At 42.5% G+C, this 16211-nt stretch overlaps 1 protein-coding gene across 1 annotated transcript in view; it reads right to left on the reverse strand.

The window, feature by feature from the left end:
* Nucleotides 1-760: 760 nt before the first annotated feature.
* Nucleotides 761-16211, reverse strand: part of PIEZO2 (piezo type mechanosensitive ion channel component 2) — a 188222-nt gene continuing 172771 nt past the window's right edge. Inside the window, exons 42-48 of the mRNA XM_008063492.1 lie at nt 12813-13001; nt 12365-12457; nt 10923-11095; nt 7923-8051; nt 6166-6245; nt 3562-3745; nt 761-2328 (exon numbers count right to left, since the gene is read on the reverse strand). Coding sequence (XP_008061683.1) covers nt 2076-2328; nt 3562-3745; nt 6166-6245; nt 7923-8051; nt 10923-11095; nt 12365-12457; nt 12813-13001 — 1101 coding nt within the window. The 3' untranslated portion in view covers nt 761-2075. The remainder of the gene's footprint in view (nt 2329-3561; nt 3746-6165; nt 6246-7922; nt 8052-10922; nt 11096-12364; nt 12458-12812; nt 13002-16211) is intronic.

The raw sequence follows: 16211 nt of genomic DNA on the forward strand, positions 1-16211 counted from the left end.
TAAATGAGCTGCAATTTGCTTTCTGAAAATTCCCATTTTTTTTTGGAGTCTCACTTTGTCACCTAGGCCTGGTGGCATGCTCAAAGCCACCCCAGCGTTGACCTGCTAGGCTCTTGCAATCCTTGTACCTCAGCCTTCCAAGTAGCTGGAACCACAGGAGCATGCTACTACATTCAGCTAATTTTTAAAAATTTATTGTAGCGATGAGAGCTCACCAAGTTGCCCAGGCGGTTCTCAAACCCACGGGCTCAGGCAATCCACTTGCCTTGGCCTCCCAAAGTGCTAGGATTACAGCCTGAGCCACCAAGACTGGCCCAAGTTGTCTTTTTTAAAAGACAGAACTCACAGCCAGATATATGCACTGTGATTCCTGCTGTTGTTGGGAAATCAGAACATCATCCAAGAGTTCAACTAAGTGATTTAAGTTTGTTATAATGAAGGAAGCAGTTATCTCGCAGGTAACGGAGGCCTGGTGGTTTTCACGGTGTAAAAACAAGTATGTATTAATTAATTCTCTAGAAGACACAATGTCATTTGAACTCTGCTATTTTTTAAAGCGTCATATTCACTATAATAGTTTCCTCTTTGTAAATTGTTATCAGTTGCTTCATGCTTATTAACATAGGCACTCACATGAGAAAAAAAACAGCAAGGAGTGGATTCTTACTTCAGTTGATTTTTTAACTCTTTGTACACTGTATCAAAAACAATCACATCTCCTATTTCATGCAAAAAGGCAAAATAAGGAGTATTCTTAAAATGACTTTGCAAGATGTGCTTTATTTTAAGTCAGCCCTCAACCCCAACTACATAGGACCAATTGCTTTACATAGTCTAGCCCATTCAATGAGTCTTGTCAGAAACTGTATTTTAATATGGAATGAAAACTACATTTCAATCATAAATTTTTCATGCTACATCGTCATTTAATGAAGAGATTGTATTACCAATAATAATAATTTAAGAAAAGGCCATTTTTTATTTCCCCAAGCTCAATATACATATTTCTTTCATAATTATGAACTTAAAAAACCCGTCTCTGATGTAAAAATGTGAATTGGAATATGTAAACTCTTTGATAGACCTGAAAAACAGGAAGGAAAATGTTGCATACTGGAAAAAACCATTGCCTTAAATCAGGGACATGGAAAAATCATGGGAATGAAAAAAGCACATGGTTGGGGCGGGAAAGGCAGAAGAGCCGTCCTGACCTCGGTTACTAAAGAGTTACAGCCAGAGTATTCCAGATCCAACGGAGTTGGCCTGTCTCATCTTTCGGTCTCACGTCCGGTTTCATGGGGAGAGGGTCTTAACAGCCCTCTGAAGCAGCATGGTGGCCCTCAGCGAAGCCAGTCACGACTGGACCCCAACAAAGCAGGCGTCCATATAATTTGTTTTGCTGCTTTTTTTTGGTTTGTTTCCTGAGAAGTCACTGGTGTTTAATGGAAAGATTTCTCATTAGTCTTCAGTTACGATAAGGCAGTAAGAGTATCACTAATGTTATCTTTTTGCTTAGAATGAGGCTTGTCCTCCCACGGGTGTCTTTATGGGCCATCAGTTCCCCCTCTCCCTTTGCCCCTAGAAACACGTGTAGGAGTTGTCAGTTTCCTATTGCTGTCGCACATTTCGAGTGTGCTGAAGGCTCATCTAGTGTCATCACAGCAGCTTCCCCAGCGGTGATGGAGCTGTATATTGCATTGTAGCATCTCTCCAGGAAGGGTGTGGTCCTCGCAGAGTAAAACATGGGGTGTCTTTCCTTCTGACTTCTATTTCTCTGAGGGATGGGACCCATAAGTGATTCCTTCCCATAGTCAGTCCAAGTACAAGACACTGTTGACTAAAACATAAAGCAAGTAGCCCTGATTTCAGAGAAACGGAATTACCAATAATGTTTTCAACAGTGCCTTAACTTGCAAAAGGTAGCTTTCACTGCAGAAGGAACTCAGTTCCTTTCAGCCACCTGTCAGAAGAGAAACCATTTCCATCGAACTAGAAATGCTTAGCTCTTAGGAGAATATTGTGCTTTTTAAAAAAAGTTCCAATGTTTACTTTATTTGCAGTGTGTGTCCTAGGTTTCAGTTGGTTTTCTCTCTAGTCCATTTGATCATTGTTTCTGGTGAACGGTACAGGAATATTAATTTGGCATAGAGATCTTCTTCTAGTTCCAGTTCCCCTGTCTCTCGCACTAAAAAAATATCTGTGCACAACTTCAAAATTCGATCCACATTCGGAAGCTCTTCAAACATGATGGAGTGGGAAATCCCACTGAAGAATTCACGGACAAATTTCCCAATCACAAGGACAACTGAAGCATATAATCCCATGATACTGAAAAAAAGTAAGCAGAAATTATGTATAGCAGTTAGATATGGTTAATAAAAGCATATCTAAAATTTAAAAAATCATTTTTCCCTCAAACACCATCAAAAATATAAGCTTCAAAGCTTAAATTTTTCCCTTTTGGTAAAAAAAAAAATGCCTTTTTCTGATTAAAAAGGTAAGTCATGCTCTTTGTTAAAAAATTACATATTACAGAACTGTTAGACCTGAAAAGCAAAAGTCCTTTTAAATCCACATACTGGAAATAACCAGTGCTAACAGTTTCATGTATAGACTTTAGATGGTTCTACTGCATATATCACATGCATAAACTATATAATACATTTGGTAGAAATGCAACTGTGAACCGGGCTTGGTGGCTCAGCCTGTTATCCCAGCATTTTGGGAGGCCGAGGCAAATGGATTGCCTGAGCCCGCGGGCTCAAGACCAACCTGGGCACCTTAGCGAGACCTCGTCTCCACAGTAAATAGTAAAAAAAATTAGCCAGGTGTGGTAGCGTGCGCCTGTAGTTCCAGCTACTTAGAAGGCTGCGGTGGAAGGATTGCCAAAGCCCAACAAGTCAAAGCTGGGGTGGCCATGAGTGTGCCACTGCACTCCCGCCTGGGCAACAGAGTAAGACTCCAACTCAAAAAAAAAAAGAAAAAAAGAAATGCAATTGTGCTATATATACTTTTCTGCAGCAGGCTCTTTTTCCTTTAATAAAACTGCCTTTCTCAGAGATTCATTTTTATAATATACCTCTGCGTGAAAGATAGTTTTTTATGAGGCTAACTCTGAGAAATGTCATATTGTATTTTTTGTGTTTTATAGGGGATTCCTGTATCCTAGGATTTAAGCATCAGAACATGATGAGATGGTTCAGAAAGTGTTCAAAACTGTGATGTTCAATACGTGAATTTACTAAGGGTCAGAAGGTAATCTAAGCAGAAAAAGTGGTAACCTCACACCAATTTCTAAATGTAAACATTGAATTGCATTAAATGCTACCATAACAGGAAGATGTAAGAAGCCATATGCCTGGGGTGTGTGAAGCACACTGGGCATTTTGATCTCTTTGGGACACTGGTTTTCATTTGTCTAAAAGAAGGGTCACAGATGTGTGAATTTCAATACTGCAGTGACAAAAGTCAAGAATTCTAAAAAGACAAAAGGCTTCCCATCTTTGACTTTATCTGATACAGAAGTAGACTCCTGTTCCTTAATTATTAATAAGTCCTTACCCGTAGCCAGCCAGGAACCCCAAGCTGGGGGGACTAACTTTGTCGTTAAAGACCACCAGCTCTAAGGCCTGAGATTGCTGATTATATATTCTATTTCCAGTCAGATTAAGAACCCACCACTCGCTGTTAGACTTCGTCATATTGTCTCTGGACAAAATGATGGTGATATCCATGAAATTATTTTCTAGAAAGGGAGAGGAAAAATCAAGTTAACATGAAAAGCTAGCATTAAATGAACAGCAGCAGTTAGATGGCAATGTCTGGCTACTCACTCTAGCTTAAGATGTTGGGGTGAAAAGGATGTATGGATGTATTAATGCAAGGAAAAACAAGAGTGGACCCTGGGTGTGAACGCAGTTTCTCTTTTTAGTGAAAGAGGCTCAGTCACTGTGGCGACTTGTGCACGGCAGCAAAACCACAGGGAGAGAATGCAGTATCTGCCACTGTTCTGAACAACTGTGCTGATTACACCAAACCCAAATCAGACTGATTTGCTCATATTGCCAGCATTTATTGAACGTCTCCTAGGTGCTTAGGGGTTTCACTATTGTGTATAATATTGCTCCTTATTTCCATGGGAAAAGACTATGTACATAAGCATGGTTTGTGGGCCTATGGCAGCCACCACGGGACCAGCATTGACAAGGAGAAACTGCTTCTGGTTATTATGATCCATGAGTGCTTACAGAGGAGATGGCTTTTGAGCTAAGTTTTGTCAAGTGAGAACTTCAATAGTGGGAGATGGGATGGGGAGGGGAGGTCACTTCAGGAAGGGCCAATGGCATGAAGCTCAGCAAAGCCATACTGTATGGTCAGTGACTGCTGCTGCAGGAGAATAGGGTGAATGCAAAAGAACACAGTAGATGGGGCAGATGAGAAGCTGGGAGTTACATTGCATGGGTCTTTCTTAGAAGGTTCCAGCCTTGCCAATAACAATAGTGCCTCCACTGAAAACCATGGGGGTGAACTGTAAATTCTGTGAAAGCAGGATCCATTTGAGCATTCTTTTATGCTAAATTCCGAGATGGTAGGAACCTAGGACAGTGCTTGCCAAAATGTGTCTGTTGGATGGATAGATGAAAGAAGAAGAATGAGGAACAAAGTCTTTATCAAGGAAGAGTGTGAGCCCCTCAGAACACTCGGAAACAGGAAAAACGTTGACTCTGAAGTCCAGAGACAGTTGTATAAGGAGGAAATTTTGGACCCAGGCCAGAAAGGCCCATGTTTGGATCTACTGGTTATAGGGCCTCAACTGAGTAATTAATACCCTGAGCCTTGCTTCCGTGTGCGATCACCGTCAATCTATGCTAAATATGCTTTGTGGTGCGATTAGAGAGAACTCAGTAAGGTTCATCTATGTGAGCTATTATTCTGGACAGGACTGCACAAGATCAAGTCTGTGCTGTCTGGGGAAGATGGACACCACAGGCTCAACCCTAAACCACTCACAGGCAGAGGAGCCAATGTGTGGAGAGGGACAGAGATATACAAAAGGAACAGCCCAAGATCCTGCAGGACTTAGGGTGGAGACGGGTTGAGGTCTGGGGCACAGGACAGGCTGATCTTGGGAAGGAGAGAGGAGACATCTTTCTTCGAGCCTGAAGGGAAGGAGGAAGGGAACTGTGGAATGCAACCACCGACTGAGCTTACAGGACAGCATCATTTCAGGGGAGAGCTTGTGAGAGACAGAATTATTTCACTGGGCATGACTGATTGTTGAGCAATTTGTACTCTCAGACTAAACATTTCTACAATGAATACCGGCTAAGAGGAAAATGCCAAGCTTCTCAATGCATCTTGCAATTCCCTTGCAGACACATGTAGTTACTGCTGAGGAAGAAAAGCTGATGGATGCGGAGGCCTCCTCGTGCCCATCCACTGGGCCCTCTGTTGTGCCTCTCCTGGGACAATCTCCATGTGGTATTCCAGCTGTGCACTTACATCTGAGTCTTTCCAGCTACACAGGAGCAACACAGAGCCCAGTCTCCAGTACCTGGCCCACTGCCTGGTGCACAGTGAGGGATCTGTGTTGATGGATGAATGAATGCGGAGCTGGATGACTGTATCGCAATGCTACCTTTACCAGAACTACATATCGACTTTTGGTTCAGGTCATTAAGTCAAGCAATTCTTGATAATCAGTGGAATCCAAAAGCATACATTTACTACCATCTCTGCTATACTGGAAAAATACAATCGCTGAAGCACAGTTATTGATACTTGCTAACCTTTGGACTGGATCAAATACATTTCTTGCTGTCTTTTTGCTGTCTTATTGTGAAGGGCCAGTCATATGTAACTACAAACAAAGCAGTGTCCTGTCAAAGATCTGTTTGCTGAGAGAAACAAGTCAACAGACTGATGAATCACTATGATAAGTGGCTCATTGTGAATTTAAGTCAATCAGGTTCTACATCAATGAAGCAAAGAAAATGAAGAATGATTCCTTTGGGTCAGTGAAGGCCAGCAGGGGTTTTATGCTTCCTGTCACACAGGGAAAGAAAACCCAATGTCTTGGTAAAGGCTGAAAATGCAAACTTTGAAATGTAATAAAAGCACAACAGGATTATACATAATTCTGAAACAATTTCTTCTCATTCTTACCAGATAAAAGTTGCTTTATAGGTTTTGAGTTAGAATCACTAGGTGCTTTCACATAATATGGGTAGATCTTTTCTATTGTCCTGTGCATTAAGGGAAAAAAAGATGTAATTAAGTTTTAGTTGTTTTACCCACTTCAAATTGATCTTTTGTTGCTATCTTTGATCTTGTATCAAACAAACGATGATGAAAGTTTCCCATATCTGTATGATGTGTCGACCTCACAATTTAGGGGCTTCTGCTATAATCAGAACTCTCGGAAGCAGAACAAATTCACTGTGTTCTAGCCATATCTGAGGGAACTCTTACAAAAGCTCAGTAATAGCTTAACAAAAGCTCAGTAATAGCTTAAAAACAGCCACGGGCATTTCCCCATGCCTGGGACTTGTTTTAAAGCCAAGGGGCTCTCTTTCTTGCTAGGATCCCCTAACTCTTAGCTATACCATTGAGCACTCTTCAAATCTTAATTTTTTGAATTTCAAAAATAACTACAATCAAGCAGATGGCATGAATTGATGTAGTGGAGGGTAGGGACAGTTTGTGACCTAGACCTTGAGAAACCTCTGTTTTCAAGAGCCCAGTGACCATGAGCATGGCTAGACACATGTTCTCATCTGGAAAGTGACAAGAGGATTTGACGATCTTCAAGGGTCCTTCAGCTTGAGTGGTTCACAAAACCTATCTGAGTCAGGGAACACTTCTAACACTGCATATGGTAGTCCCTATATTCATGCATTAAAACGGGACCACGGCAGACTGGCAGAACTGCTGGGTAATATCTGGATTTTTGTTTAGCTGTTTTAGACCAATATCATTATTTTTCTTGCAGGTTCTCATATTTAGAATCTAAACACCACAGCTTGCATCTGTTTGAAACGAAGTACTTACGTGGCAGGATAATATTTTGAGATATAGTTTTTTTTCTTCCAAATTTCCTTTCATTCCTTGTAACCCCCACCTTTCCCTACTCCTGTTCCCCACCCTTATTCAGTGACCCAGAGGCAGGAGCAATAGTAGAAAAATATCTCACTGTGTCTTTCCCCAGCGTTTAGTAATTATGGTCAGAGAAGAGCCAACCAGAGATAAAGTCAGTACTTTCTGGGCACGGTGGGCAGAGAGTGGGAGGGAGAACAGAGCTTGACACTGATGGTTCCCCAAGAAGGAACTTTGACCCCCTACCTCCTTCCCTTGAGAGTGAAAGGGTGAAGTAGGCAAGCGCACAGACACAGATGACAAAAGGCCTGGGCCGCTTTAGTGCAGTCCCATGTCCCACCCCTGAGTAGGGTCCTCGAAGGCAGAAAGAACCCAGTATCCCCCACAGTGTAGGAGGAATAGAGCACCACTGGCCTCAAATTACGCCTGGACGGGTAGACCCACAGAACCTGCCAGAGCTCCCACTCCAAATGGCATGAGAATCGGCACAATGGTTTCTAGTGTGCCCAAGAATAGGACCATATGGTGGAGGACAGAGCCACCCTAGTGTGTGGGCCAGCACGTTCCCACGGACAGATGTGCTCCCTGGAGGCTGGCTCCATACGAACCTTCAGGCAGAATGTAGACATAATCCCAGGGAAAGCAGAGACAAAACCCAAGGACTGAGATTAAGTTTCTTAAATCTAACAGAATGGAATTTTCAAGTAGAAATTCACTTTGCATTACTGAAGGAAGTTGTGTTTCTTATAGACATGAATTTGTAAATAGACATTTTATATCAGCTGCATATATGTATTACAATTATATGAACAGAAAAATAAACTTACACTGGGGTTTTTGAGCTTTCTGTGTTGTTTCCATCTATCATTTTAGCGATATTCTTTCGTGTAATATTTTTAAGAGGAAAAGAAAGTTTATCTGTTGCTATTTCTGCTTTTGCACCCAGACTTAAGTTTCTGTAAAGGAAAAAAAAAAAAAAGTTCCATGTCAGTGACTATCCAGAAGTGTGGAAGAAAGATTTAAAAACTCTCTTGACTCTTAATTTTATTAATTTTGCCAAATTTTCCTTGAGTCCACAATTGTCAGTCCTGACCCTTTCCGTCCACCACACCTCTATGTCCAGTTTCTTAGGCAACCAAGTTAATGAAACCCAGGGAATTCAGACACTTTTCAGACAGAGTTGAAGGTGAGGACGCAGTCTGCTGACCAAAAAAGAAATCATCTTGATTTCTAAAATGAATTTTTGTTATATTCTCATATTAACCCAATCATGTTAGACTCCAAGATGACTGATAGAATCTATTTTGATTTGGGTCTTTTTGTTTGCTTGTTTGTTTTGATTGTTGAATTGGAGTCTCACGCTGTCTCCCAGGCTGGAGTACAGTGGCATGATCACGGTGATCACCAGCTCATGGCAGCCTCAACTCCCTGGGCTAAGGCAATCCTTTCATCTCAGCATCCTGAGTAGCTAGGACTAAAGGCATGCACTACCTTAGACTCAAGCAATCTGTCTGCTTCAGTCTTCCAAACTGTTGAGATTACATGTGTGAGCCACCACATCCAGCCAGAATCCATATTTTAAGAAGAATATTCAATCATAAGTTTTTCTTTTTAAACTTATTTGTTGTTTTTTGGTAGATTTTCAAAGAAAAATCTAAAAAGTAAATATCTGGTAATTTGTACAGAATGGGATATGAGAATTTTGGGATACTTAAAAGGAGAAACTAGGCTGGACTCGGTGACTCAGCCTATAGTCCCAGCACTCTGGGAGGCCGAGGTGAGTGGATTGCCTGAGCCAGTGGATTTGAGACCAACCCGGGCAACTTTGTGAGACTTTGTTTCTACAGTAAATCAAAAATTAGTCAGGAGTAGTAGCATGTGCCTGTAGTTCTGGCTACTTGGAAGGCTGAGGCGGAAGGCTCACTGGAGCCCTGCAGGTCAACCCTGGGGTGGTCGTGAGCATGCCATGGCATTCCAGCCTGGGTGATGGAGTGAGACCCCAACTCAAAAAAAAAACAAAGGAGAAAATGACATTAAAGAAGGAGGTCTTTAAATTCTGAACTGTGCCTTTTAAAATATTTCTTGACTATTTCCCCGTGAATTCACTTTAGCGTCTAGAAGGCTTTTTTCCCCCTTCTTTCTCTCACTCTTTCTTTCTTCCTTTCTTCTCCTGTAGTCCAGGCTAGAGTGTAGTGGCACGATCATGGTTCGCCAATGCCTCAACCTCCTGGTCTCAGGTTTTCCTTCCTCCTTAGCCTCCCAAATAGCTGGAACTATAGGCACATGCCACCACACTCAGCTAACTAAAAAAAAATTTAGCCAGGCTTGGTGGCTCAGCCTGTAATCCCACGCCTTTGGGAGGCTGAGGTGAGTGGATTGCCTGAGCCCGTGGTTTTGAGACCTGCCTAGGCAGGCGAGACCTCATCTCTACAATAAATCAAAAAATTAGCCGAGCCTGGTAGCTCGCGCCTGTAGTTCCAACTACTTGGAAGGCTGAGGTGGAAGGATCGCTGGAGCCCTGCAGGTCAAGGCTGCGGTAGCCGGGAGCGGCCACTGCACTCCAGTCTGGGTGACAGTGAGACTCCAACTCAAAAAAAAAATTTTTTTGTAGAGACAGAGTCCTACCATGTTGCCCAGACTGATCTCAAACTCCTAGGCTCAAGCAATACTCCCACCTTGGCCTCCCAAAGTTCTGAGATTACAGGAGTGAGTCACCATGCCTGGCTTAGATTCTAGAAGGCTTTTTTTCTGTACCCATCACAATTCCATCTCAATTCTAACTATGAAGTCAGCATCACAGACCAAATTAACCCACTTTACTACTCAGATAAGCTTGCTTAGGGTTCTGAATTCCAAGACTGTGATGAAAGAAGCTCAACCAACCAACTAGTATATTATGTTGAGGTCCCAAAACCTCATCACTAAACTGCTGGGCTTTTGGAAGCAATATCTGGATGTAAGAACTTTTACTAAGATACCTTTTGTCCTCACAAGTAGAGACAAGCAGTGGCTGCATGCTGGCCATTGTCTCAGGTTAGCTGGGAAGGATTCTCAGTCTGTCTCCTGGGACTGCTAACTGTCTTCCCACCCATGTCTGGAGCAAAGATACGCTAGGCCTCTCCCAGTGTTGGAGGGGTACAAGTGATAATCTGGGATTACAGAGGTTGCAGCTTCTGTATTATTTAGACCAAACTTCAACCTTTTTTCACCCAGACTCTGTTTCATTTTATAATTCATCTCTTCCTTTCTTTTCTCTCTACCTCTCTCTTGCTCACAGAACTCATGGACAGCCTCTCTTTAAAAACTGAAGTTAGGCCTGGGCACAGTGGCTTACGCCTGTAATCCCATCACTTTGGGACGGTGAGGTGGGAGAATTGCTTGAGCCCAGGAATTCGAGGCAACATGGCGAGATCTCGACACTACAAAATATAAAAATTAAAACAATGAGTTGGACATGTTGGTGGACACCTGTAGTCCCAGCTACTTGGGAGACTGAGTCGGAAAGATTGCCTGAAACCAGGAAGTCGAGGCTACAGTGAGCCATGATCATGCCACTGACTCCTATTGTTTTAAAAAAAAACCCAAAAAACTGAGGTTAGGGGAAAGAAAGAAAATGAAGAAGTTCTTAATCTGGTCAGTAATTCCTGGGAAAATCATTATTTAATAAGCAAATATATCAGCTTTAGCATTGAGGGAAAATCTCAAAGCTGTAATAATAAATAAGATCCACATTAAACTAATGTTTCTATCTTCTGTCCCCCCGTGCCCCCCACTACAAGTTTAGATTGGGAAAAGGGAGAAATTATGCATGGAAATACAGTAACTACCTCTGAATACTCCATGAAAAAACAACAGAGAAGCTACTATTGGGCTCCATGAGTTCGTTTATCATTTTCTGCTTACTGGGAGGGCTGATGGTCCACAAAGAATTTGAGTTTCCTTCCAGTTCTGCTACCGTTATGTCTTCTTTTTCATAATTTTCCAGAAATTGCATAGCACCCTGTATGTGCACAAATGCACGTGCATAAATAAATTATATGCATGAGCAAAGAAAGCAATTCCTCTTCCTCTCACCTGACCATATAGAGAAGGTTTCTTTTGATAATGGATAGTCTTAAGGTTCTAGTGCACTAACTCTGCTTCCCTGCCCACAGGAACGGGCATCTCCTAGTGACACTGTCCAATCCCTGCAGCCATGTGGCCACATCACCAATACAGTATGGAATCATTCCAATTAAACAGCAAAGGAACACCTGATAACGTAGAGTCATTTTCCCCTCTCTGCTAAGAAGAAAATTTAGCCGTCATGATGAGGGAATGTCACTCTCCTGAGAGAGACGACTTTAATCCACCCAAGACATCCCAGCCCTGGCTGAATAGTTGCTCTTTGCTCAGGATTAGTTTTGACAGTTGCATTATAGGTGATAATTTTACAAAGGAGAGAAGCATCTGCTTACCTTATCACCTTAAATAAAAACATTATTTGTAAAACTAATTTTAATGATGAGGATCATGTTATCATATTACTAAAAGTGCATAACAGAAAAGAATAACATCAGCCACCATTCAGACACCAGAACATCATCACTATTTTATGTGGGAGGAAATGAATTCCTTGTTTTCTAATCATTAAAAAATAAGAGTTTCCTTTGTTCATTTATGTTTTAGCTTGAGAAATTGTCACGTCACTTTTTTATAGACTCTGTAATGATTCTTTTCATTATAAAAGAAATTGCCTGGGAAATCTTCTGACAACATAGCATGTAACTAAGACAGTGGAAGCCCCTTCTCCAAATATGAGCACTCTAGGGTGACCAATGCTAATCAAATCCATTTAATACAGCTGCCATGGTTTCCCCAGGCACTGCCAGCCTGTTGAACTCTCAAACTGTTTCCAGCTCTACTAATACAGGTAATGTGTTAATAAGGAAGCAGCTACGTAGAATTTTCTCATATTTTGAATTAATTCTTAGGACAGATTCCCAGCGTAGACCTATTAGTCAATTTAAAGAGTTAAAAAATTAAAATAGGTCAATAACTGCTGAGCTTATGTTAAAATGTTCTAAATGAAAACTGTTGTCTCCAAGAGCGTAGACATAACTTCTTAGAGGATCAAAGTAGCCAGGAACGTGCTGTATAGACTTGATAATCCTTGAAAAGCCCTCCTTCCCATCGCCTCAGGCCATGGCAAAGTAGTAAATAAAATGAAACCAGTGCGCTCACCTAGATGAAAGGTCTCCATAGAGATCTACTATAAGCATTTACTTACGGTGTCCCTAGAAAAAGATCGTATAAAGCTATTAAACTTGGATTGGTCCATAACCTTCAACTTGCTTTGCTGGGCACTCATTGTGAAAATAGGCTGGAAAACAAAGATACACAGTGTTATCAATATTTGGAGTTCTCTGCATCCTGGGCTAAAAGAGAAACATTTACATACCATGTCACCCACTGATTACCCCCATGGGAAGTGGCCTCACAGATCTCTTCTTGAAGTGAGTTATTACAGTGCTCAAGACTGGAACAGAACTATTCTTTCAGTGCCTCTGCTCCTTATTTAATACATCACATATTTGCTGAACAGTCAAAAATGAAATAAGACAGTGTGGTCAGCAACCTATAACTAAGAACCCTATAGGTGGTGGCCATGAAAGGGTGCAGCACTGGGCAAGGCTCCAACAGGTAGGGGCGACCCTGAGGATGCACACAGGGATTACCTGATACCCTCCCAGGGTGATCGTGACAGAGACGTCTAGGGGCTGGTTGATAACCCCAGCCACAGACTTAATCAAAGACATGAAGAGAAGAGGAAACCAGACGATACAGATAAGTAGGACGATGATCATGCCTCCCATGCCATACTTCACCACTTTCTTTTTCTTCTGGCCCCGAGGCTGGGGGTATCTCTGCAACAGAAGAGTTCAGAAAAGCTTAGGCAGCTGTCCCTGCAGGAAGTGGGGTGGAGCAAGCGTGAGTACTCCTCCCACGGTACTTGGAATATAAATTTAGACCTGATTCTTCTCTGCTTGTTCTGAAATGGGGATAGCAACCTTGCCACACCCTGAATGAAGTTAGATAGTGATGTAAAGCTGTCTGAGCTCACTGCCTGTCCCTATGGCGGTACCACAGGGGCCAACATAGAGGTGAAGATCCTCTCCCTTTAGAATTGCATGGGTTTTGCTGCTGACCAACCAATGGAACGACAGAACAAATATCCTGCTGTATAAACTTAGTGTATCACATGGGAGAAAGCTATTTTACTTTAAGTTCCTGAATATTCAAAATCTGTGCCTTTCAATGACCCTTCCCTGTCTTCAAAAGGTGGGAAAACATTGTTTTCAATTTAATTCATGATACACGTTGTCAAAGACAGTGGTGTTCAAGTCCTAAAATAAGATTCGTATGATTATAAGAGCCCCCTCTGGGTTTCAGTGATCAGCACAGGTCAGGCTGGAAGCTGGCAAGAGGGGGAGGGGGACAGGCGTGTGCTGCCTGGGAACCTGTGCTCCTGCAGAAGCCTGAGCACTGCTGAGGCTGGAAGCACTTCGTTAATTTCTTTTTTTTCCCCAAGGTTAAAAAAGCTTTATTAGATGGATAGCACGGTTGGTTCCATGATCTTGCTATTGTAAACAATGCTGAGATGATCTGAGTATCACATGTTCTTATTCATAAGTGGACCTTGAACAACTACCGTAATACTATAAGAAAAGGATTGACAGTGGAGGGAAACTATGGGGGGGGCCAGGGAGGGGTAGGGAGGTGGGATTAACGGTAGTCAATATTGTCTGGGGAAATGAGGGCACACCTCATCAACAAAGGTACCTGCACAGTGAATATTTGCATGCCTAACCCTTAATTGTACCACCAATTTTAAAGTAAAAAAATATGTAATTTTAAAAATAGCTTTATTAGGAAGACTACAATGACAATGTGGTAAATGGAATAGCCAGGTTGTAGAAGAAAGGACTTGGAAAATTCTTCTGAGTCTCTCCAACACTTAAGACTTCATTTACATGCATCTTGTTTTTTTCTGAGAAGCTAGGAGTAAGGGGATACCATGTCTAAGAAACCTTTTAGCACTTCATTAATTTCACACAGACTGAGGAAGGATTCACTGGGCACCACGCTTGGAGCACAGGAGCAAGCGGAAGCAGCGGCTTTGCTCGCTGATGTCAAACCAGACCTCTGTGTGTACGCCTCACTTCAGTGCCGTTCCTCCATGACCTTTTGTCCTTCCAGGGTACCCTTGAGGTGAGGCCAGAGACAGAACATGGGGGTCATCCTCACTCTCTGACTTGGCTCTGTGATTCAGCCTCAGGAGGGCTCCATTCATTTTGGCAGGTTAAAGTGAGGAAAAATAATCCATAATCTAGCTGTAGATTTCAGGTAGGTTACAGACCAGGAGAGAGGCCTAGGAGTCAGCATGGGACATGGCAGTAGTGGCTGTACAAGCCTTGACACGATGACCAAAGATAGTTGTAGAAACACGAGAAAGGAGGCTTGACTGGGCATGGATCAGGGCCGGTACGGACAGCACTCTTCGTTCAGTGCATGTAAGGTAATACTCTGCACTACGGACAGTGTATAACATCCAGATGGTAGCAGCACATTTTGATAACTTTGCATTGGTATGTGATACAGCTGACAGTGATTTTCTATACTGAAGGAGGAACCAGAGTCCAATATCTGAAAATGTGAAATATATTTTCAAATATATATGTATACACACACTTTTACACATATATGCACATACGTAGATTTGCTTTTTCATTATTTTCTCAGTGAGGCGAGTATGGACAATAGTACATTTCTCTTGCTCCAACAGCCCCTCCATTCCATCGTGAGAGCTCTGTGAGTTAACAGGAGATTAATCTTCTCTCTGCCAAGATCGGTTTTGGTCTGTTCTGCCTGAGACGGGCCAGCATCTGTTCCTCTCCTGCAGGCCCGTCTCTGTGAGGCTCTTCTCCAAAGTTCCCAGAACAACCCTTTCCATCTTTCCATTCTTCCCCTCCTCTGCTCAGTCCACATGGTACAGTCTAGGACAGAAAAGACAAAGGCCTCTTGACCTATCTCGAGTTACAAGGCTGCCTTCCCTTCTCCCTTTTCTTTTCTTTCGAGTCGGGGTCTCACTGTAGTCCTTGGACTGCAGTGGCACACTCACGTCCACCATAGCCTCGACCTGCTGGACTCAGGTGATCCTTCTGCCGCAGCCTTTCAAGTAACTGGAACTATAGGCATGTGTTACCATGCCTGGCTAATTTTTTTATTTATTAAGAGATGAGGTCTCACCAAGTTACCCAGGCTGGTCTTGAACCCCTGGGCTCAGGCGATTCTCTGGCCTTGGCCTCCCAAAGTGCTGGGATTATAGGCTTGAGCCACTGTGCCCGGCCTCTTCTCCCTTTTCAAAGGCACTGTCACCTTCTAGTCCTGGGTTGCTCCATTACCTTTTTCCAGGCACCTCCATTCTTTACGGCATCTCCCAGCTTGGTGCTCCTGGTATACTTGCATGTCCAACTGCTTTCTAAAGTATTCTGGGAAAAGGCTGCATGGACGGCATGGTGAAATCTGAATAGGAGTGAGTGACCTGCATTCCGCGTGCTCATGCCAACATTATGCCTTTTGGGTCATTTTTCTTGTTTCATAAAGTGTGTTCATAAAGCCCCCAAGCATATGACATTCAGTGTGGAGTGATAACCCAGAAGAGTAGCTTCTAAAAGCAGCTTACAACTCCACTTCACATTAGGAACGTTCTAGACACCTATGGGATGAAGTACTAACTTGGTGCTAGACTCAGTCACACTCCTCAGTACCTAACTCCACACATCTACATTTCTCAGGAAGTTCTACCACGAGTGATTTAAAAGGCCAGTATTGATGAGGTATGCCCCTCCCTCCCCTAGCAGTTTCCCTCAACCCGCCCTTCCCCTGAGAGTTTTCTACTACTGCCAATCGCTTTCTGACTAGTATTATAATTGTTCAAGGTCATCTTATGAGTGAGAACATATGGAAGTCAGTTCTTTGTTTCTGTGATAAATCACTGAGTATGATCGACTCCAAATCCATCCAATTTGCTGCAAAGTCCATATATTTGTCCTTCTTTATGGCTGCATAATATT

This window comes from Carlito syrichta, unplaced genomic scaffold (genome assembly GCF_000164805.1).
Source record: "Carlito syrichta isolate Samal-C Ts95f unplaced genomic scaffold, Tarsius_syrichta-2.0.1 Scaffold306873, whole genome shotgun sequence".
Classification (NCBI taxonomy): Eukaryota; Metazoa; Chordata; class Mammalia; order Primates; family Tarsiidae; genus Carlito; species Carlito syrichta.